Source organism: Durio zibethinus, chromosome 18, assembly GCF_047325235.1.
Source record: "Durio zibethinus cultivar Kanyao isolate XHJ-2024 chromosome 18, ASM4732523v1, whole genome shotgun sequence".
In the NCBI taxonomy this organism is placed as follows: domain Eukaryota; kingdom Viridiplantae; phylum Streptophyta; class Magnoliopsida; order Malvales; family Malvaceae; genus Durio; species Durio zibethinus.
In genome coordinates, this window is record NC_143179.1 from 21,263,235 (window position 1) to 21,286,099 (window position 22,865).

General features: G+C 35.2%; 3 protein-coding genes, 1 long non-coding RNA gene and 1 pseudogene across 8 annotated transcripts; 3 read left to right on the forward strand and 2 right to left on the reverse strand.

Moving 5' to 3' along the window:
- Positions 1-1,730: 1,730 nt before the first annotated feature.
- LOC111300721 (BTB/POZ domain-containing protein SR1IP1-like) lies at positions 1,731-10,875 on the reverse strand (annotated as a pseudogene). The gene is made up of 6 exons (XR_016330001.1): positions 10,834-10,875; positions 4,675-4,978; positions 4,486-4,546; positions 3,632-4,247; positions 3,013-3,552; positions 1,731-2,488 (listed from the first exon to the last, which is right to left on the reverse strand). The product of XR_016330001.1 is annotated as a BTB/POZ domain-containing protein SR1IP1-like (transcript).
- LOC111299944 (casein kinase II subunit alpha-2-like) lies at positions 7,355-11,134 on the forward strand. 2 transcript variants are annotated; one of them, XM_022895483.2, is made up of 10 exons: positions 7,355-7,819; positions 8,112-8,241; positions 8,366-8,560; positions 8,755-8,912; positions 9,532-9,622; positions 9,743-9,808; positions 10,288-10,370; positions 10,567-10,630; positions 10,750-10,818; positions 10,896-11,134. In XM_022895483.2, exons 1-10 carry the CDS (start codon positions 7,584-7,586, stop codon positions 10,953-10,955), a joined length of 1,152 nt encoding a protein of 383 aa, XP_022751218.2. In that variant the 5' UTR covers positions 7,355-7,583; the 3' UTR covers positions 10,956-11,134. The 2 variants fall into 2 exon arrangements, with proteins under 2 accessions (XP_022751218.2, XP_022751219.2); XM_022895484.2 differs by lacking the exons at positions 10,567-10,630; positions 10,750-10,818; positions 10,896-11,134 and having other exon boundaries at positions 10,216-10,369.
- Positions 11,135-11,221: 87 nt separating this feature from the next.
- On the reverse strand, positions 11,222-13,154 carry LOC149513868 (uncharacterized). The gene is made up of 2 exons (XR_016330003.1): positions 12,658-13,154; positions 11,222-11,629 (listed from the first exon to the last, which is right to left on the reverse strand). It is a non-coding gene; the product is annotated as an uncharacterized LOC149513868 (long non-coding RNA).
- Positions 13,155-14,996: 1,842 nt separating this feature from the next.
- LOC111300723 (uncharacterized) lies at positions 14,997-18,391 on the forward strand. Its single transcript, XM_022896337.2, has 5 exons — positions 14,997-16,021; positions 16,660-16,765; positions 16,877-16,977; positions 17,080-17,154; positions 18,108-18,391. Exons 1-4 carry the CDS (start codon positions 15,354-15,356, stop codon positions 17,108-17,110), a joined length of 906 nt encoding a protein of 301 aa, XP_022752072.1. The 5' UTR covers positions 14,997-15,353; the 3' UTR covers positions 17,111-17,154; positions 18,108-18,391.
- Positions 18,392-19,064: 673 nt separating this feature from the next.
- Positions 19,065-22,760, forward strand: LOC111299945 (uncharacterized). Of its 3 annotated transcripts, none has more exons than XM_022895486.2 (9): positions 19,065-19,445; positions 19,566-19,707; positions 19,847-20,015; positions 20,127-20,382; positions 20,753-20,841; positions 20,983-21,159; positions 21,266-21,351; positions 21,466-21,550; positions 21,937-22,760. In XM_022895486.2, exons 1-9 carry the CDS (start codon positions 19,235-19,237, stop codon positions 22,069-22,071), a joined length of 1,350 nt encoding a protein of 449 aa, XP_022751221.2. In that variant the 5' UTR covers positions 19,065-19,234; the 3' UTR covers positions 22,072-22,760. The 3 variants fall into 3 exon arrangements, with proteins under 3 accessions (XP_022751221.2, XP_022751222.2, XP_022751220.2); XM_022895485.2 differs by having other exon boundaries at positions 19,068-19,445; positions 20,124-20,382; XM_022895487.2 differs by lacking the exon at positions 20,983-21,159 and having other exon boundaries at positions 19,066-19,445; positions 20,124-20,382.
- Positions 22,761-22,865: the final 105 nt, after the last annotated feature.

The following is a 22,865-nucleotide window of genomic DNA, read 5'->3' on the forward strand; positions in this document are numbered from 1 at the left end:
TTCCAATCAGTCAATCCTTTCGAGTCCCACTTTGGATGACTTTTGAGTACAAGATAACACCTTTATATTTTTCTCTTTGATTTGATCAACCTTTACCGTATGACCATTGTTTTAGTCTAAAAAATCTATTTACAGGACTTTTTATTTTTGTTTTTTTACCAAAAAAAAGGTTGGGAATAGAGAAAGATATGAAAGTTTTGGAATTTGAATTTTATATCTGTTAAATGTTATTTAAAGATAAGTTCATTCACAAGACTTTTTATGGTTTAACAGGAATACTCACATATGTAAAAAGTTTGTCGAAGGGAATTTATGTTGAATGATGCAACATTTAAAAGTGCAAGTTTGATCCCAAAAAGAGATTTCTGGCATCTTTCTAAATATTTCTTTTAGAGTAGTTAATTTGTTCATATGTCCAGATTGAGTATAAACAGATGCTATAACAGTTGTTTAGCATTTTTCTAAGAAAGAGAAAAAAAAATCTACAATAAATCAGGAGACCAAGTGAATCTAAAAAGAAAAGCAGGCCCATGTCATATGGGGTTGCCGTGGTCTTGGAAACAGTCAAACAGGGTTCCATTTTTCCATACATGATTTTCCTGGCAACATATTTGTCAAATTGCCATCAATGATCAAACCAGTTTGGAGAAATCTGAAAATGAAGCATTTTCTTTACCTTCAAGAGCATGTAATTTTTATGAAAGACATTTTTTTTTTTAGTTCTCTCCAATTGTAATTAGCTCTTTTTTTTTTATTTTTTATTTTGTCTATCTGGCATCAGGTGCAGCTGAAACTTCTATATTACAAGAACCAGGCTTGTGATATAAGAGCAATTATGCCTAGCCTAGAGAAAGTCTGAAACCATGAAAACTTGAGTATTTGGGAACCATCTTTTAATATCACTCATGCATGCCTTTTGCCGCAGACAACATATACAACTGCTAGCCTGTCCCTTATGCTGCAATTGCTTTTCCAAAGTTCTTTATCTAAAAGGTGTAAATAATTTAGATACAGACCCGACACTCTGCATTAACAGTACAAATGGTCCGTTTTAGATTAAGACGAGTTTAAGATTCTAACCCTTTCAGGACATTAATTAACCATATTTCTAGGTTTTGACAATTTTGAGTTTAAATGTCTTCAAAGAGGCAACCAATTTCTTTTGTTTTCTTTTCTCCAGGACACCTGTCTGATATAACCTGCTGTTTGTTTTAACCCTCTTAGGGAGTAAGAGTCCAAGGAGTGCAAGTAGAAAGTAATATTTCCACACGCCTTTTTTTTTTTTTTGTTCAGTTACTTCCTTAGGAATAGGATTAGGGTTGTCCAGAAATTTTGAGTTTAAATGTCTTCAAATCCTCTCTTTTGTTGTTAACATCCAGATGAATATATAGTATTTATTTCTGAAGCCAAAGACTATTGTATCTCAAACAGCAACTTTCTGAATTATATGTCCTGCAGAGTTAAGCACATATGAAGTTTAAATCACATCACCTATAACTTTTTTTTTTATCCCCAGTGGCTTTTTGTGTAAAAAATATTTTTTTCCCTAATCTTTAAAAAAAAAAAAAAAGAAGTTTGGGAGAAGGGCAATTTGAACTCATCAGGATTTCCTGGGGAGAAAAGAGGCTACTGCTTTGACTATGCTATTGCTTGATCACAGCTACGGAGAAGTAGCCTTCAGGACGCAAAAAGCCAAAAACCTCCATGATTCCACTTCCTAGCTATCACCATCCCTTGAATAATGTGTTTATAAAACATAAAGATGATATTATTTACAGCAACACCACACAAAAGAAGCAGACAGAAGGGGTCCAAGGGTCGTGGTACCCCAAAAAACAAAGAAGAAAAAGAGAGATGACAGCTACAAGTTTTCTCAAGCCTTGAAGCACAACACAGACATTAAAACTCTTCAGAAAAGTACTGGTAGAGGCAAACCAATGTGTCAAGATATGGAGTGCCTCCTATCTTTGCTGAGCCTTGTTCGACCTTTGGCACCGGAAGGTGAAACTCCATCCGCGCGCACAAAAAGATAAAGCCGTCCTAGCTTCTTAGAAACTGAATTCATAAATGATTTTCTAGGCAAATGAGGCTTATCAGATGATGGCATAATATTTCCCATAGGACTGTTTACTGCTGATCTAACTGATGATGGTCTTTCTATTTCCTTCAATCTCATTTTCATTTTTACTAACTCTAGTTTCAGGTCCTCGTTCTCTCTTTTTAATCTGGAAAGTTCATCTGAAATTGAGTGGATATCTGAGGGGTACAAATTCGTTCTGGTAGAAATGGCAGGGGTATCCCCCCTTGAGATGCTTCCATTCATGACATCTCGAAGACGTTGTTGCTCATAGTAAAGAACTTGAACCACGGTCTGGACAGGAAGGCGGTCGTTTTGAGTAGCATGAGCACAGGCCTCCCGAGAGAGTTTCTGGCAATCCATCAAGCTGCAAACTTTCTTCCTCTCCAAGTCAGTTATAGTGGGGTGAGCCTGTCAATTATTATCGAAAGGTGGATAAAAGAGACTGCATTCAGTAAAGGAATCACACTAAGATACGAGAGAACTATTCATCCAAATAAAGAAGGAAAAAGCAAGAAACGCTAAAGGGTGCTATTGATACTTCTAACAGTCCTATGACAAAGCAGATTTACTTGTGGATCAAAAAGATCTTAATATTGCCAATGGTATTGGAAATTTGTGTATCTTAGTAGTAAAATATCTTGTATAAGAAAGCTTCAGAATCACCATTACTGCATTGCGTTCAAAGTCTTGAAATAGCCAGCACAGTAACAGTAAACTAAGGCATTCAAAGGGTTATTCGAAAATCTGTGATTATTTGAAAATTACTAATAATATTTGGCATATAGAGCATGAATATAGGAAGAAAATGGTATTCTTATTTGTAATCACATAAGCTTAGAAAATATAATCACACTAACTAATCATAATCGTTGAATGAGTAAAAAGTTGCAGCAGATTCTTAAGATGAGGACAATTATATAAAAGAAATGTACCTTCAGGTAGATATCTATGGCTCTATACATTCCATCCTCCGTTACCCTCAATTGTTCAGGAATGAGTTCAGCGAGACCAATGAATTTTGAGACAGATAGGTTATGGTCAGATGCTATTTCAGCTACGTTGCTCTCCATTAGCTTTCCCACCCTTTCCGTGTCGCTTGGTGGAGGAGAAATATACCCATCTTCTTCTTTGTAGCCAAAATGGCTCCCTTCAGTTTCATATTCTAGGTAATTCATCATGATCCGTTGTACTGTGTCCACATCAAACAATATATCCCCAGTAAAATAACAGGCAGGAATCAAGAGATCATCCAGAACAGCCTGTCCTAATTGCAAGGCCATCCTTTTCTCTAAATCAAGTCGACAAGCAACAGTTGTTTCAAGGTGTACTGCTGCTCGAAGCAGCACAGATAGAAAGCTCACAGACATTGCATTTTTCTCCCTTGGCGGAAGACTCACTATGGTCTACAAGACAACCCTCTTCTCATGTTCTTGACTTGCCTCGATTTTCTTCCTCCCCTTTCCAAACATTTCCTGCATGAAAGAAAAGTCTGCACTTGAGACATTAACCATATCAGGTAAACAAGTCAATTATGTTGGTATGGGGTCTCACCAAACCTCTAAGAGCTTTCTGTGCGTAAAGCATAAGCACAGGACCAAGAGCATATTGTTTAAACCCTCTTGCTATCATTGCAATCAAAACCCGTTGGAAGATGTCGATTCTAAGAACAGCTAAATCTTCAGCCCACCAATCAACAATAGGCTTCCAGTTAGAAATTGTTGAAGAAATTGCACTATGATTGCCACTCTCTGACCTGCCAGACATACAAAACTGGTTCTTTTTGCAAGCTAAATATGCTATCGCATCTATGCACCGGCCCACCAATTTAACTTTCTCTGAGAGGGCGAGGAGGTTTTCTGACATGTGCAACACAGAAACTGCTCCTGCTAGGCTCTTAAAGTGCCACTTCATTCAAGTGGGCTTCAGTTATTCCCACAAGGTTTCCAACCGCATAGTCCTCAGTCATCTCAAGGTACTCTGCCACACATCGTAGCATGGCAATGTTTTCAGTGCTTATCTCAAAATTTATCCCATAACAGAATTTAGCTGCGAATTCATATGATTCTGCTCCACCTGGAACATCAGGAATTTCTATGTGTGAAAGATCAGTATCATTGGATTCTGATGCCACTTTCCTTGTGTATCCACAGTTAGAGACTAATGGAAACTGCAATTGAAGTAGGAAATAAGTTTTAAAAATGCACGATTCTCTGTCATTAACAAAACTAGGAGCTTGATGCCATACAAACCATAGATGCTATTATGCCTCCATGGTTCCCAAGACATCGAGAATTGCTTTATATGTTGTTACAATATACATGTTATGGCTGTTTGTTTTTCTGTTGAATGGAAATGGAGTCATACGTTTCAAAAGGAACATAGGAAATGAAGTGCTTGCATTCTACCTTATGCAGTGAAAAAGAAGCTCCTCCAACATGAACAGTGACATCACTGGGAGTCTCAATCCTGGAAAAAGAATCAAGTTATCAACTTCAGTGTGCTTTTCTTTTCTTTTTCCTACCTGAAAAGCAATTTAAGCAGCCAGTTCACGAAAAAATGGATCCCTGGTTATAAAACAAAGATACTAATCATACCACTCGCTGGTTCTCTTCGTGGCTGTAGACAGAAGCTCCTTTTTAGAGGACATTTTAAGACTGGTGGGTGCAGTATCCTCCTGATCAAGATCCACCATGGCAGAGACTGAAGGAATTTTATCATGATCATGTCTGCATCTCCATCACATCATAGATAATGAGAGCCTAGGAACAGAGGACATATCATTTCCTGTACTATTTTGTTTCTTTTTGACCTTTGTTTTTCAAATGTTAAATGAGAAAAGTCTTCCACCCAATAATGAGAAATAGAAGCTCAAGCTGAAGCTCTCATCTCTCTAATAACCTGCATTATCCGATTTCAGCCTTACAAACAATCATCAGAACTGGTGTACAACATTTAAAATGAGTGGCATTTTGGGTATTAAGGGAATGAAATGAGGTGAATATAAGAACATAGATGAAGATAATAGTGTGTGGTGTGGGTTTAGGGAGTTTTGTTGAAGAGATAAGATGGCTTCATGTTCCTTGGCGGCTAAAGGCAAAAGCTTCCACGTGGGAAACATTCCCATCCACAAAAGTTTCCATCTTCTGTTCTCTGTTGATCTTTCATTGCACGTTAAACAGCAGCGTTCAAAACCAAACCTATCCGGCTCAAAAGGAAAATGGAATTTAAAAGAAGATAGCATGGTTCCCTGTCTGACTTTGGAGGCTTAATTGGGTCTTTATTTCAAGTCAGATGGCCCTCATAATTATGAGAAACCAATCCATGGATTGTTAATGTTATAGTTAAAAGAAAAGCTGTTATCAAGAAATTTTGTGTTTAACTTTCTGCTTCACATGCTTCTGTACGGTGTAATAATCGGAACATTTTGGACAGAACACTGTTCCAGGCTGCTTTTAAGCGTCAAATCGACATTCAAGTCTAGCCCTGTAGTAATTGTGGAACAGATCTGTCTACACGTGAGTGACAACTTGTTCACCGCATTAACGACTTTCCAATGCATCCAATCAGCATTAATATGAAGGTTCAGCTGAGAAGGTGAAAGGATAGTGTTTAAGTTCAAAGCAAACATAAGATATCTTACACCAAAATTTCCAAACTGACCTATCTAGCTGAAAAGTCTTCAACTATGTTGATAGTTTATTGAACAGAAAATTTATCACTTGATCTCCAACCCAACGTAAGATTTCACATCCAGTAACTGCATCGGGTCCATAATTCAAATTCACTTCACAGCTCCTCCGGTCCCATTCGTTGGACTTCTTGGTTAGACTAGATTAAAAGGATTCTTGTCTTTAGTTGCAGGCAAATTGTCCACTATGTTGATCAAGTGGTACTGCTTTCCAGACTACTTTCAACTACTATGGACAAAACCCTAAGAAAAGAAGAACAAAGGAGAAGCTAATTGGTGAGGTTGGGCTTTTATAGTGCTATTTGTTCAATCTCCATAGTTCGCACAAAATTCCTGGGACAATTTCATAGCAATGTTGATTCTAGTACAGTCCAGTTCAAGGGAAAGGCCAAAACTTGAATAGAAAAGGTCACTTCATCATATTCATGGGAAACATGGCACCTTGTTGGGGGTCACAATCAGGGCAATGAGTTTGATTACCACCCGAGAACCGAGTTGGGATCCATAGATTTCAGAAACGTGTCAAAAAATGAGGCAAGCTGTTTATCATGCCAGAATCTGTCCCCATACTCACTTGAAAAAATTGCTAAGAGTTTCAGCCACAAAAATGATGGTGAACCTCTCAAAAGGAAAAAGAACCATTTTGCTAATTTGCTACCATCAAAGATTGTCCCCATCCCCTGTGAACTGTTCCAAAAATATTTCCTGATAAATTAACAGGTCGATTTCAGTGATTCATTTGGAAGTAAGATTGCAGCAGTATATCATGTAGGAACTCCTGATTCTGAAACTGATGCGCTGAACACTGCCAGGTACAAGAACTTCAAATGTAAAGATACCTATCAATCTTTAAATGACCGTAAAAATTCTTAAAAACCTGGTTGTTTTGACCTTATTTGAAAGTTTGTTAGCAGGAAACTTACCATTCATGACATGCAGATATATAGTCCAAACACAACACAAGTGAACTTGTCATGTGGTGGTGATGATGATTAGGACATTACCATGACAGATACGAAAATAGTTGATCACGATTGATTCAGATTAAAAAAAGGGTGAAACAAATGTGGAGATAATTGGGGTAGTTATCAAACAAATTGAAAAAGCAGTTCTTTTCGAAGCTGATCAAGAAGAAAAAGCAAGATGAATAACGCCAAAAGAATACATTCCTATGGACCAAGTTCTTTTCTGTAAAATTACTGCCAACCTTAAAAAGGAAAGTAAAAAACATCAATCTTTTAAATATATGCTCTTTTTCATTAAAAAGAAAAAACTTTCCTCCATTCCAATAATAACCTGTCACATCACTAGATTCTCAACTTATGAAATTTCATAAATGAAATTTGTAAATTTTTTTTATTAAAATTAATTAAATAAAAAATTTAAATTAATAAATTAATAGTTTAACGTGAAAATCAATAATATATAAAAAATTATTAAAAATATTATTTATAATATAAATTTAATCGATAATTATTCATAAAATTTTTTAATTTTTAATTTTAACTTTTATTTATTCCTTTTTAATAAAAATTTTTTTTCACCAATTTCATATATAAACTTTCGTACAAGTCTTTTTCCTCCTCAGACTCCCATATTTCCAACCCAAACTGCCCTCCGATATTTCCAAAACAAAAAGGTCAGATCCCAGCTCAGCTCATCGGAGCAAACAGAGGCGCACTGCGCACACACCTCACCCTAATCCATCCCTTCCATTTCTCTTCAAAACCAAAATCTTCTGAATCTAAGCTTAGACAAAAATCATTCAAAGAAAGAAAAGAAATGGACTGGCTTGGCTTGGCTTGGCTTGACTGAATGAAATATGCTCGACGCGCCACCAACCAACCACTTTTACTCCGCCTGTTGCTAGTTTGCGCCATCGTCTCCTGCCGCTCTCCCTTCGCCCACGATTGTTACGATAACCGTAAGATCGACGAGACCTCCTGTCCCTATCGCAGACAAATCATGTCCAAATCTCGCGTTTATGCTGACGTCAACGTTCTTCGTCCCAAAGAATACTGGGATTACGAGTCTCTTACTGTTCAATGGGGGTAAATTTTAAATTAATTCCTCGAAATTATCCTTGATCCTTGATTAGGTTTGTCCTTGATTTGTTTTAATTAAAAGTTAAACTGGGTTACATCAACTAATTCGAATTTTCTCTAATTAGCTTAACTTAACGAAATCTTCTAATCTTATTAATCGTGCTTATTTAAGCATTTCTATGACCTTTTATATATAATCTGAATGCTTATGTTAACTGTTCGATTCGGTTCGTGATCGGTTTTTTTATTTGTTTTTTTATTTATTTTTGGTATTCTGTTTTACTATGATCTGCTTTAGTGATCAAGATGATTATGAGGTTGTTCGAAAAGTTGGGAGGGGAAAATACAGTGAGGTTTTCGAGGGCATAAATGTCAATACAAATGAGCGCTGTATAATCAAGATCCTCAAGCCTGTCAAGAAAAAGAAGGCTAGTACTTATTATATCTGTCAGATTTGATTAATTGTTTAATAGAATTATGTGAAGTAAAATCTTAGGGTAAGGTTGCGATGATTATAAATATGATCTTTATGATTATTGTAATTATTGGCAGATTAAGAGAGAGATAAAAATCCTTCAGAATCTATGTGGTGGCCCAAATATTGTTAAACTTTTTGATATTGTAAGAGATCAGCACTCGAAAACGCCTAGCTTGGTGTTTGAGTATGTCAACAGTACAGATTTCAGAGTTCTTTGCCCTACTTTGACAGACTATGACATTCGCTACTATATATATGAACTTCTCAAGGTAATATTATGCTCCTCATTCAAACTTTTGATATATAAAACTTTGCTCCATGGTATTCGTTTGGTGATTGTTTGTAGTTTTATGCTTTACTTGATTGGATTCCAAAAATTGATGGTCTTTTGTAAGCTTTTGGAGGATTTGTGGTTTTCATGTTTGTATTATAGGATGATAGGAAATATTTCTTTGCTTTGTAGGCATTAGAATACTGTCATTCACAAGGAATAATGCACAGAGATGTCAAGCCTCACAACGTCATGATAGATCATGAGCTACGGAAACTTCGCTTGATTGATTGGGGACTTGCTGAGTTTTACCATCCTGGCAAAGAGTATAATGTTCGCGTGGCTTCTAGGTAATGCTTTAAAGACATCATGAACCATTTGACTAACTTTCCCGCTCATATACCTTTGTATATTTTCAAGATTGTTTTTTCCTTCAAGACCTTAAAAACAGACCGGCCATAAATATCAGTCCATGATTGAAATAGAAAAAGAAAATTATTTTGGGGGTTAGTTACGCGTATGCTTGCTGTGTTTGTACCTTAAATTGGCTTTCATTGGAAACTGAATTTGCTTTGTATTATGGGCATACAGATAAAAAATTTAGCATGAAACTCATTAAACAAGTTAAGCTAAGGGAAATTAGATTGGTACTACATTTAATTTTCTTTTAAACAACTATTAGCTGGGCCCTTGAAGAAAATTTCTGCCTTTTCTTTAATTTTTTATACACTCAGTATTAGTTTCGACATCCTAGGTGTGAAAGAGCTCAGATTCTTTTGATCTTGCTATTCTTGGATGCCAGAACCTTCTAGAAAATGAAAGACCAATAATGTTTTCCAAGCAACTGAACTAAGCAGATTTGCATGTTGTTCCATTTTAATAGCTTTCTAAACGTTTCTTTCAGTTTACTATTCCATCTACAATCTGGATTCAGTTCAGGGAAGTTTAATTTCCCTCCTTATTTCTCAGGTACTTTAAAGGGCCTGAGCTTCTGGTTGATTTACAGGACTACGATTATTCATTGGACATGTGGAGCCTTGGTTGCATGCTTGCTGGAATGGTGAGAAATACCATTATTCTAGTTTAAATGTATTGAACTTTCATTTGGAACTTCAATTTTGGGTGCATGATAGAGTAGTTATGTTGTTTAATTTGTTTGTTGTACTTGTTTATTGTGTAGATATTCCGGAAGGAACCATTCTTCTATGGCCATGACAACCATGATCAACTAGTTAAAATTGCCAAGGTAATATGTTTCTGCAAATTGGCTGATGTTTTTAATATTGTTGTTGTTTAAGATTAATTTTTCTTATCATTTGTCTTGTTAAATTAAAATTTTGGTTAGGATAGTGTGCCATTTCTAACTGCTAACGGGATAATTTATTGATCCATATCATTGTCTTGTACCTTGTCTATCTCATATTTTATCCATCTTGCTGTTACAATTTACGTCTGGAGTATCAATGTTAACCTTTTCAAGCGCCTGGTATTGTTGTTTATTCACTATTCTTTCTAGTTGCAGCATTATCCTTGCAGGTTTTGATTTAAATATTTATTCTGTCTTCCCGACCATCACTTGATAGGGGATAGGTACCAGGGGCATACTTTACATGGACTGTTAAACAAGAAGTTCTATTTTCACTTTTTTTGCAGCTTTTCCTAAAAAAGTATTGCCAGATGATGTTGATGCTGCAAAGTTTTTGACTGCTATTAATGTAACTTCAGGTGCTAGGAACTGATGAGTTAAATGCATATCTGAAGAAATACCATTTGGAGCTTGATCCTCAACTTGATGCTCTTGTTGGAAGGTACATTAAGCATGAACATATCCAATATGCAAGGTTGTACCTAATTATAAACAAATGCTCTGGTTGCATTAAACCATGGCAATGCACCCTGAGGTGCTGCAGTTTCACACACAGATGACATCCATCTGGTGGACATGTTAATTGTTTGGAATGGTTAACCCTTTCTCTATTAACATTTTGTTATATTGTTTTTCAGGCACAGCCGCAAACCATGGTCCAAATTTGTCAATGCAGATAATCAGCATCTTGTTTCTCCGGAGGTTATTTTTCTTCTTTAGGCAAACATCGAGGAAATTGAATACTATAAGCTCAGTTACAATGCACTAATCTAAATGCCTTAATAAGTGATATTCATTCTTTAAGCTCTTTAAACTTTCAGGCAATTGATTTTCTTGATAAGTTGCTTCGGTACGATCATCAGGAAAGGCTAACAGCAAAAGAAGCTATGGTAGGTCTATCTAACCTTATTATTGCATGCCTTCAAATTCTCTACCATTGCTTGTCATGATGTTTTCTCTCATGCAGGCCCATCCTTACTTCTCCCAAGTGAGGGCTGCAGAAAGTAGCAGGATGCGTACTCAGTAAATGGTACTTTCGGAGTTCATTTGTAAATCAGTCACTCATTTGAAGAGACTTATTGTGCTTAATGTTACATAAATTTTTGGAAGTTGAAGGGTTGTCTAGGAAACATTTACAATCGTCATTCTTCGCCTGAGTAACTTAGTTTGTTCGAGAGAGTATTAAAGTGTTTTTTTTTTTTTTTTGGGTACCTTTTTCTTTATTTTCAATATGGTCTGCACGTGATACTCTAAGGTTCTCTCTTATTAAAAATGTGGAAGACATATCTGTAATTAAAAGACAAATCATTGAGAAGATTCAATAAAAAAGAATGTAAGATAAGCACCTGAATTTCATTTCTCACACATCAAACCTCCCGTTTCTAGCTTAGGGATAGAGAGTTTAGGAGGGCTTTTAAAAGCAGAACATGAGTTGCTGCCAACAACTGAATACGGGTGAGAATGGAATGATCATTCTATCCAACCAAACATGGCTCGCGTGTATAAATCATTGTTGACGCTTTCCATAAGGAAATGATTTTCCAAACAAGTCTACATAGCATTTTTTTGTTCCAACTACATCACTTCTGCAGATGAGGAAAGCAGGCATAGACATCGGATTTTGGATGCTTGGCTTCAGCATGTTCCCTGCACTTCACCTCTGATGTCTGTGCACATAAATGTCTGCATGCATACCTTGCACTGCATTTTAAGTAAATAAATTGTTACTCAACAATCACCAATAATTAAGCACATCAATCAGATAATGAAGTTAAATGCTAAATCATAAAAATCCTTGCACTCCATGCATAACTTAAACCTTTAGATTCTAAAGCATTCATCCAAAGTTCCAATAAATGATTTACTCTCACTTTAGTCCCATCAGCAGAAGGTTTAAAACCCACGAAAAGCAGCACTAAAGGATATCATCTTGAACATGCTAGTAAGTTCATCCACAACCAATTACCAAATAAAGAGATTCCTCCATAGCCAATACAATGACATTAGTCCCCTACCCCAATCACACGGCTGCTTCTCACGCTTCCAAATGCTACTTCATAATAACACATATTTCACTCCTTTTTTCTCAAACTTTTTTCCTCTTTCATACACTACCCGTAAACCAACAAGAGTAAAAGAGGAATGAAGAGGACAAACAACAATGCACCACCGACCCATACAAACGGTGCCTAATGGAAACACGTTGAACGTAAGGATGCATAGATTAAATATATAAATGCAATTGCAAACCAACTATAGCATGTCAACATAGAATTTCATTTACAATTTCAGTTACTAGCCGTAGGCACAATTTTTAAGTGTTAAATACACAAGCACGCAGACTATTCTACAACATGAAAACTAATTATATTGAAAAAAAATGGTATTTGAAGCCACTTTCATAAGAGGAAATGTTTCCTCTTCCTCTGTGAAAAAAACTCAAATATCAGATTTCATCCCATCCTTTTTAGTGTTGAAAGTAACAGCCCCAACCAAATCAAAACAATCCCACATATTTAGAAGCTACAATGAAACAAAATATCAGAACTTTTCATTGCTTTCCTCTCTCTATAAAAAGACCAAAATATCTTCATATTTCAGCTTTCAATGAAATGGAAAAAAGGGAAAAAAAAACCAACCTTAGGCAATTGCAACCCATATAAAAATCAGCAAAGAAACAAGAGAACGAAACTAATAATGGTTAATAAATATATAAACACAAAAATTACCTGAATCGACATCCCTTTCTTGTTTGATTCTAGTTGGCTTCCTCAAAAAGCATTAAAACAAACAAATATAACCAATACAAAGATCTAATCCAAATGATAATAAAAAACTTTCCAAATTTTTACTTTTTCTCTAGTTCTTGCTAGGAAAAGAAAAGAACGGTGAAACCTTTTGCGCCGGCTTTAGCCTTCTCGACGTTTCTTTCACGCGCCATCTTGGACTTTTGTCCATTGCCGCGTCCCATATCTGATCGATTTGGCGTGAATATGACGAACCTCAAAAACTCTACTTTGGTTAAGGAGAGAAAAGATTCAAACTTAACCAATCAAATTGCTTTCTGCCATATTTATAGAGCGGTGAGAGATATAATGATAAGATCACTTATGTTTCCGTCACGGACCAATTATTTTGCTGGCTTTGTGTCGTGTTACATGGTTTTGATTTGATTGAAGTTTGAGCAATTAACACTGACAGACATGAAATCAACGAGTCATCTCCGTGCAATATTTTTTGGACTTGAAAACTTATGACGTCGAATCATAATAAAATATTATATTTTAAATAAAAATAACGTATCATATTTTATGTAAATATAGAAATATAAAATATATATTTTTAATTTTATTAAATTTATTTATAATTTTTAATAATATTATTTTTATATTTTTTATTTATATTATTTTCATATCTAATAATTATGTCATATTTTAAATTATTAAATCTGAGTTTTTAATTAATAATTTTCTTTTAAAGTTAAAAAAAAATTTTATTTTAGTAAAAAAAGTAAGAAGTGTGAAAAATTATAATTATATTTTTTAATTATAAACTTGGATGTATAGAAATTAATAATGTATAAATTACATAATACAAATGCATTTGAAAAGCATAATTTATATGTATTTTTAAAAAATATTTATTTTATATTGTATAATTTAATATATATTTCTATTGATGATAAAAAAATTATTAATTTTATTGTTATCAAATAATTTAACAATGGCAATGTAATTGTGAAATGCGATCATTAGTTAAAATATAATCTCAAATATAAAATTCTTTTTATTGTGGTTAAATTATTATTAATAAGTATAGATTTCACATGATAGTTATTAATACTTATTTATTTAAATTATTTTTTATAAGCATTTTGTCAAACAAGTAGAATTTTATCCTCGCTTTTTCTTTCTTTTCCTAATTTGCTTTCTTAATTCAATTTAGTCCAATAATAATTTTATTTTCATTATTCTTTACTTTTTAAAGCAATTTTATAAATTACACAATATATAACATATAAAAAATAGGGCTATAAGCTTAATAATTATCGAGTTTGATCCAATTTGATGGATCCAATAATTATTAGCTCCCCAAATTAAAATTTTGAGGTTTTTTTTACTATTAATGAATGAAATTGGCAATCTCATAAGTTGAGAAGCTACTTTCATCCATTGACAATACTTTCCACCAGTTGATACACTACCCAACAATGTTAGAAGAGAAAGTAAGGTTAGGTTTAACAAATGCATATGTGCTGTCCAATGACAACAAATAATTCTCAATTTCTAAATTCATTGCCCAATAGCTGCACATGAACTACTAGCAATGTTCAGTACAGATCATAGCTAATGTGGTCAAGCCATTGTCACTTGTCAAAAAAACTTCTGAAATCGACAAGGCAACTGAAATCTACCTCCCAATTTCATTCATTCTCATCTCTCAATCTAGATTTAGTCTAATTGTGTAGTAGTTGATAGGATGATCATTGTTTTCTGCTGTTGTCCGATGATGCAACAGAGAAAGTACCAGTCTTTGCACTTACCAGGATCAATTTTTTTCTCTTTGTTGATTTATCAGCCTTGACAAAATGGGCTGGGGGCCTGGGGCTGCCAGCCTCCTGAAGTAATGATTGAAGGTAGGCCTCAAAGGAACATATATTCCTCTTTATTTTGTCCCGAGTAGGGGGAAGAAAGCACCACCGACACGAGAGCAACAAAGTTGATGGTAACATCGAAAGGACAAGACAAGATCAAGGGGGGCTGAAATCGTGAGGAGGATAACCAGGAGATGTCTAATCTTGAGGTTGTGAAGGAGTTTAAAACAGACTATTTGAAGAACTCATTTGTTTTGGTTTTACTGTTGGATAAATGTAAGCTTGAATGAGATGTTCATGTATCCATTTTCCATTTTGAATGCTTCAAATCATGTCAACTTCTTAAATTTAAACTTGAATCCGTAAAACCAAAACAACATTAACTTAAAAAAGAAAAAAAAAAAAAACCTTGGATGTGAACTGATTGCACTCAGACTTGAAGTTATAACAGGCAACAGTCCCCAATGTCTCATTGGGTTCCAAAGCTGTAAAAAGAGAGAGAAAGAGGAAGAGTGAAAGAGCTGATACCTTAACCACTTCCTAGTCCACAAACAGAGCAGTTAGCGGAACAGTCCTTTTCCAAAGAGCTGTCCCTCTTTAATCTTTAAACTCTCCCTGGGACCGACCAGCACATTTGCCATAGCTCCAGCTATTGCAGTTTCCAAAACACCAAAAAAAAAAAAAAAGAAAACAGAACATACTTTGCTTTGCTCCTCAAAATCCGACTTCTCCTATCCCTTCATATATTATTTTCAACCAACAAAAAAGAAGCCCAACTCTTCTCTCCTCTCACTTTTTTCCTTCCAATTCTTAACCAAAAACCAAGGTAGCATGGAACTTATTCTTGAATTTGTGTTTACTGTTTCTCTTTCTTTTATTCTTTCCTTCATTCTTGCTAAGCTTCTTTCTTTGTCGTCTATCATTGATCAACGTCTTGAGGCTGTGTCAAGATCATGGATGGAAGTCACAACTAAATCAGAAAAATATGTTCTTCAATGTGAAAAGGAACTTGGGTCTGTTTCAGAAGTTGTAAAAGTTGATGCATTAGGTGAATCTGTGGAAGAAAAGAGTACTCTTGAAGAGTCTTTGAATGGTAGTTATGGATCAACAAAACTAACGGAGGAAACTATGGAAGAAATTAGTTGTGGTGAGGAGAATTTTGTTAATGAAACCACTGAGATAGAACTAGCTGAAGAGGGTGAAGAAGAGATTGAGGTTTTGGAGTGTGAAAAAGAGAATGAAGGAGATTGCTTAAAGGAGGGCTTATCTGATGAGGATGATGATGATGATGGTGATTGGGAGGAAATTGAAAGAACCGAATTGGAGAAGGATTTTAGTGCTGCAGTGTGTTTTTTGGAGTGTAGAAGTAGAGCTGATCAAACTTTGAAACTTGGCAATAATGTAAAGATGCAATTGTATGGACTTCACAAGATTGCCACTAAAGGGCCTTGCCATGAGCCTCAGCCTATGTCATTGAAGTTGTCTGCTCGTGCAAAATGGTAAAATTCTCCTCTGAATTTGGGGGTTTAAACTTTGTAAATCTTGTTTGTGCTTTCTCCATTGAATTTGAAAAAGAAAACCTTTTAGGTGTTTGCCTTTGATTTTTAATTGCAATCTTGTGAATGAGGATTAACTTTAAGCATCTAAAGCTGTTTGCTTTTGTAAGGTTGATAGGATTGTCTGAACTTGAAATCCATAAATACATTGAATCAAAATCTGGATATTGGTTTACTTGAGATCTAATCTCATCGAAGATGGAATCCGATTGAAGGGTATAATCCGCATGGAAAATGTGTTCCTGTTCATGATTAAGAACTTCATAGATAGACATGCATAAAGAAAAATGACTAGAATAGACTTGATGAAGACTGGAAGTAGAGAACAAAAGCATATTGATAGAGAAAATGAATGAAAAGAATACAAAGAAAATGATTGTGGACTGATGGATTGAAAATAGTAAATTGAATCCTAATTGCTTTGTCGGTTCAATTTATCATAACCAATTGAGATCCTTTCCTTTGTTGCTTTTTGCCTTTGATAGTCTTCCATCTGAGTTTCTGGATGATTGCCCATCATAATTGTAGGATTTTAACTGTTCAATTCGAGTGATTGAAGAAACTGGTTTTTGTTGTGATAGGAATGCCTGGAAAAGACTTGGGAACATGAGTCCAGAAGCGGCCATGGAGCAGTATATCACCCTTCTTTCAAGAAGCATCCCTGGGTTGATGAAAGATGACATTTGGGTAAGTATACTTTCACCGCACCCTGCGGTTTTCTGGTCCCTTTAGTGATTATGCACCAAGGGAGAATCCGGGGTTAACCATTTATGTTCCTTGCTTGTTTTGGTGTTCTAGGAGGATGGTAAACAGTATTCTGCAGATCTCAAAGCATCATGGAAACTGCCTTTGGATGTAAAAACGATGCCAGCAAATCAACCAATAGCTGTAGATTACAGGTAATGGTACAAGTACTTTCATATAGGATTGACTCAGGACAAGAATTCTTAAATTTCCTTTTCTTGCTTGGCTTACTTTTCCACTGATCACAACTCCGACAGGACTTTTAATGAATCAAAGGCGCGCATTTAAAGTTTTGACAGGACAAGATCTGCTGTTTACACACCTGGAATAAGGTATTACATCTTGCTGTTTCATTTTGTATGTTCATAGTTTGAATTTCCTATTTTCCTTTAGTCTGGCACACTCGAAGGTAAACAGGAAATTTTAGCGAATGGTTCTGGATGTTGATGTACTTCAATTTTGCAAATTATAGATAAAACTAATGGCATCATTATTCCCATAAATGTGCTCAAAAGGCAAAGACCTGCTTGAAATTGCCAATTGCGGTTCCACTATAAACAGCTTAGAGAGATTCATTAAGCCGAATCATCCCTCACAGTCACAAGTTAAAACTGACGAGCTGGAATGTAGTTATATTTATAGAACCTTGAAGAAAAGTTCTGTTCCAGATCCTCTATTATTTTACTTACCTCCTGAGTTCTAATCTTTGATTTCAACAGTTTTATCACAACAACATCTACAGTGTCAATTTGTGAACGTGTTCCCTAGATAAAACCAATTTTCAGACCATAAGCAGACATATGCAGACACAGTGGTGGCTTAGAACTTGTTGATACAGTAAACTTAACAATATATGCTACCAAAACGTGTATGAGTTTGACCAATGGGTGGCTAGCTCAAGTGGCAAAGAGAGTGTGCTTCTCTCTTTATCATCTGGGTTTGAATTCGTTAGGAGACTGTGAGAAGGTAATTTTTCATGAATGCACTAGGATCGAAGTAGATAAATTAGCTTGGATCAGCTTGGGAGGAGGATGTATTAGACAAAGCCTCGGAACCCCTGCCGCTTAAAAAATGTGTAAAGTTTTGAAATTTTAGGGAAACCAAATGGCTGTCAGAAATACTTCCTACTCATGCAGCCATTATATGCAACTTCAGAGTTTCTTTTCCACAGGATCCAACTTACAGAAGATTAGGATATAAATTCTATGAATCACTGATATGTGCTTTGACTTTGAGCTGCATTGGATACCAAGTCCTTTAAAACTTACTTGTGTTCACAATTCAGGAAAGGCAACTGGATCATTGCATCCTATGCCGGTTTGCTCTTCATCAACCAGCTTTCATCTCAGAAATCTCACAGCTTCAAACAACCATGGATAAGGAATTTGCTTAAAGAACAATTGTCAGGAGCTTCTGCTTAGTAATATCCAAAATATATATTACAGTGCTAATAATCAACTAACACTGTATTTGTACAGCTTTCAGCTTTGTGAATTTTTCTTTTTTTTTGTTTGAGTTGGGATGTACAGCTTTCAGCTTTGTGATATTCATATTTCTCATGTTTTTCCATTTCTGGACCAATTTTTTCCTTTTTTTATTTTATTTTATTTTGAGAAATGGAGATTCGAACCGGTTCATTGAATAGAAGATTAATTGTTACTTACATGATAGTTTCACATGGAAAACCATAAAAATATTATAATCTTTCTTGTCAATTTTTTTTTCCTTCGTTCTTTTGCAACTTGAACTTCAAATTTTGGTTGGTTGTTAATTTATATATCAATTATTTATACTTATAAATTTACAACTATAAGACAAACTATAAATAAAAAAATTACAATATGAAAATTAACAATATTTAACAAGTTTCACGTGAAATTAAAATATTTTACCTACTCTTTTTTAGAACGTTTAGCATGACATTAGCACGTGAAACTCGACTTTTCTTTATTTTTATACTGTAATTTTTTTTGTACTAAAAAAAAACTATTTAATTAAGAATGCCTGAAGTAAAACTAATCCAAATTTGATGAATATTAGAGAAAACACAAACCTCTATTTTCCTATTGATAATATTCAAATTTTAAATTTTTCATAAAATTTTTTTTCTGCAGTGAAATTTTATTTTCCTAAGATGTCTTAGCTTCTTTATTTCAGGTTAAAATTTTTCTTTAACCCTTTATTTTTGGTTTTAGAAGTTTAAAATTTAAAGACAGAAACGGCACCGTTTTCCAGGAAAAAACCAAAAAACCGATTGCCTCTTTTGGAACAATAAAACGGCGCGTACTCAAGCTCCTGAGAACGAATTCCTCCTCGTTTCTCGGTTCTCAGTTGCTCAAAATGCTTTAACCGTTGCTTTCCATCTCCTCCTTAATTCCTGATTCGATTTAGGGTTTTCCGTCTGAGATCAAAATGGGAGTTGTAATCGAAAGCTCAGTTTGGGAACCAAGTGCCTCCGTCTACATCTTCATTTTCCTTTCTTGTTTCCTCTCACTTTCTCTCTTGCCTGTCTATCACTCCAAAGACGCCCCTACAAAATCTTCTCCTTTCTCCGACAACCCAACCACCTCCTCTTCTCTCCGCTTCCAACGTTACTTTCTCCTTCTCTATTCCCTTGCCTCAGGTACATTATCAAAAAGATTCAACCTTTGTTTTTTAATTGCGTTTTCTTTTCTAAATTAATAGCGGACAAAAAAAATGAAATTTGATTGTTGATCTGATTTCTACGTCGTCGTTTTCGCAGTTTTGGAAGGATTATGGTCGGTCTGCGGAGAGTTTGAGCTGGTTTACTATGGAATAAGCAAGGAAGATACTGTGACGCTTATGCTTATTGGATTTGGAGCTGCTCTTTTTGTTTGTTTCTTAGGTGTTGTCTCTGATTTAATGTGAGTAAAACTAAATCTCCCCATTTGTTTTATTTAATCACTTTAATGCCTTTGTTTAATGAATTAACCAATGTTATTTATGGACTAATGGGTCGTATGAATTCTGAAATTTTGATGGTTTTTCTTTTTATTAATGCAGGGGTCAAAAGAAAATTTGTTTGCTGTTTTATACCTTGCACATTATTGTTGGAATATGGAAGAGGATCACATCAAGTCCTAGCTTTTGGGTAGCAAATGTATGTTTGTCTTTGGCAACATCAATATTTTCCTTCAGTTTCGAGACATGGGTCGTTGTTGAACATGACAAGGTTGGGGCAAAGATACTTTTGGCTCTTTCTCGATATGTTTCTTGGTTTGCTAACTAAAAGTGAGAAGTTTGATCATGATGTTGATACTTTTTTTTTGTTTTTTTGCAGCAGGGTCATAGGCAAGATATTTTGAATGAAACATTTTGGTTGATGACTTTTTTTGAGTCTGCATCTTTGATTGGAAGTCAGGTGATTGGCAATTGGTTGGTGAGTAGTAATTTGGAGAAAGGGATTGCATCTCCTTCTACTGCAGTCATCTCACTGGCGATAGTAGGCATCATCTATATGTCCAGGGATTATGATGGGACTCCACAGTCAGTGACGTTTAAGGATTATAAGGTGTCCTTTTGTACATATATTCTTGGTGGTAAGAATTTTGTAGTTTCATTAGTGATTTAATTCTCTCATCTTTCATGGAAGAGAACTCGTAGGGCTAGAACATTTCAAAATGACAATTTTAGTAGTTCTCTCATATTAGCCTTATTTGTAACTAAACACAGTTATAAGTTTTGGATGTGTGGTTACATGATCAAATACATGAAATCATTTAGGATACATTGGAGTTTTTCTTGAAATTCACTTTTCTTTAAATTCCTTTCAACTGTGATGACTGATTTGACTGCTACATGATAGAATGATGGGTTTTGGGTGAGATAATAGCTTTGACTCATAGTGGTCTTCTTTTACCACAAAGAAAAAATGTTACGAGTGGTGGCTAAATTGCTTGTGTTCTGCAGATAGAAGGATATGGCTACTGGCATGTGCACAAGCTTGCCTACATTTTTCCATTGTAGTTTTCTGGATTCTTTGGGCACCAACACTGGTGGTAAGATCATATCTGTTGTTGAGAAGAATGTTTGATTAGTTCTCAATTTTTTATTTCTTCCCTTTAAGTTTTCTAATTGTCTTCTTGGAAGCTTGATTCTTTGAAGTGTACCAATATAAGATAATTTTACATGTGAGTTAGGCTGATGGTCGAGAAGTGTATCTAGGGTTGATCTATCCATGTTTGCTGGGGGCAAGGATGTTAGGAAGCACAGTGTTTCCATGGCTTATTAATGCATCACTTCGAACTGAGGATTGCATAGCATATGCATTTATCATACAGGGTTTTCTTTTGTCCATAATAGCTTATGATTACCAGGTTTGTGCATGCTGACTCTTTGTATATATATTTGTATTTATATAGATTAGGGCCACTTGTTCTTGTTACAACCATGGCTTCAGAGTTTGCGTGGTTTTGCTTGCAGGAAATTGGAGTTCTGGTAACACAGTTTTCTTTATTCCATGCCTGCATTGGCCTGATTCTGCCTTCACTTGCAAGATTGAGGACAATGTACATTGCATACTGTTTTTCTTTTATCAAGTATTAAAAATCTTTTATTGTGCAGTGCCTCTTATTTATAGAAATTTAGTTTTAAATCATTCTGCTTTAATCTTGTTTATGTAGGTATGTGCCAAATGAGTTGCGTGGAGGAATGATAAGCCTTTCTCTAGCTCCGGCAAATGCAGCAATTTTGTTTGTTCTAATGCAGGTGTGTCCCTCGCCCAATTTACAATTGCTTGCATTCATCCATGCACATCTGCATACATGTATGATTTGTCTTTTGGGGAAGAGGGGAAATGGCAGTACAAATCAAGATACACCACTTTAACCTCCTGTCACTTGCTGCTATATAAATTGGTTAAGAATTCTGACTTAAGGCTGACCAATAGTTATTTTGAAATAAAATGCTGAGTATGAATTCAACAATTGTGTTTTCTTTGGTGCCTGTGCTTATCTCTTGTCTGGAGCTGTTGAGGGTAGGAAAAATAGACTTTAGCATCTCCTTGGTGAATCTTGTGGGAGAATTTGGAGTTATGATATGTAATACTACTTTCTTTTCCAATGAACTTACAAGCTAGCTTCTTAATTTTGCAGAGAGGCTACTATAGGACCATTGAGAATGCAACAATCATAGCATTTGCTGCACTCGGACTATTCGTTGCAGCTGGTTGCATGCATGTTTTGAAGCGGTGGGGAAAGCAACCATATCAAAACTGGCACAAATTATGAATTTTATTGGCCCATATTTGCTGACGTGGATGGTTTTCTGGAGTCTGTCATTAGTTACTGATGGAAGCAAAGGATTAAACAGAAAATGATCCTGGACCTTAAATTTGCTGCATAAGCATATGATGGGAGGCATTCAACATATGCAAAAAGGTAAAAAAGAAGAATCTAACAAAATCCAAGTTTCAATGATTAATGAAGGTAAGCGATAATCGCATAGGATTTCTATTGAGAAACTTCAAGTGCAGAGGTAGTCAGCCAGTAACAATTGGCCATTGAATTTCCACTGCAAGTTGTCTGTTACAAGGGCAATATTTCACAAGCAATTTCGACTCTGCTCCACAAATTCAGCCGGAAATAATAGGACTAATGGCAAGATATCCATGAATGAGAAGGTTCAGTTTGAAAGTGGATTAATGCAGCAGTGGACCTGACTGATGAGAAGGTTGAGATTTGTTTTCAAGGAGTTAGTATTAATAGAGTTGCAAAAACTTCAGGCATGAAAGATTCATTGAGAATCATCTTTTGTTTGAAACCAAGTTTTATTTTCCTTTAGTGGGGTTTTATTTGTCGTAGTTTAAAGGTTGTTTAAATTCGAAAGACAAGAAGATCCTGCTTTGTTTTGTCATTTTGATTTACGGCTGACAGATTCTTTTTATAGAATTGAGAATAACAAAGAAAGCGTTCCTTCATATGCTGTATGTAGATCAACAGGCAAGGCATTGGAGTCGTCCAAGTTGACTGCCGTGTCTTGGTCACTGGAAAGCATCAGAAGGTTATGCATCTGTTATTATTTA

Excerpts from the sequence above, each read along its gene's own strand:
- LOC111299944 (XM_022895483.2), top strand. The coding sequence starts at position 7,584 with ATGAAATATGCTCGACGCGCCACCAACCAACCACTTTTACTCCGCCTG. Across the intron at positions 8,242-8,365 it reads AGCCTGTCAAGAAAAAGAAG|ATTAAGAGAGAGATAAAAAT; the intron begins GCTAGTACTTAT and ends AATTATTGGCAG. Across the intron at positions 9,809-10,287 it reads AACTAGTTAAAATTGCCAAG|GTGCTAGGAACTGATGAGTT; the intron begins GTAATATGTTTC and ends ATGTAACTTCAG.
- LOC111300723 (XM_022896337.2), top strand. The coding sequence starts at position 15,354 with ATGGAACTTATTCTTGAATTTGTGTTTACTGTTTCTCTTTCTTTTATT. Across the intron at positions 16,022-16,659 it reads TTGTCTGCTCGTGCAAAATG|GAATGCCTGGAAAAGACTTG; the intron begins GTAAAATTCTCC and ends TTGTTGTGATAG. Across the intron at positions 16,766-16,876 it reads TGATGAAAGATGACATTTGG|GAGGATGGTAAACAGTATTC; the intron begins GTAAGTATACTT and ends TTGGTGTTCTAG.
- LOC111299945 (XM_022895485.2), top strand. The coding sequence starts at position 19,235 with ATGGGAGTTGTAATCGAAAGCTCAGTTTGGGAACCAAGTGCCTCCGTC. Across the intron at positions 19,446-19,565 it reads TCTCTATTCCCTTGCCTCAG|TTTTGGAAGGATTATGGTCG; the intron begins GTACATTATCAA and ends TCGTTTTCGCAG. Across the intron at positions 20,383-20,752 it reads TTGTACATATATTCTTGGTG|ATAGAAGGATATGGCTACTG; the intron begins GTAAGAATTTTG and ends TGTGTTCTGCAG.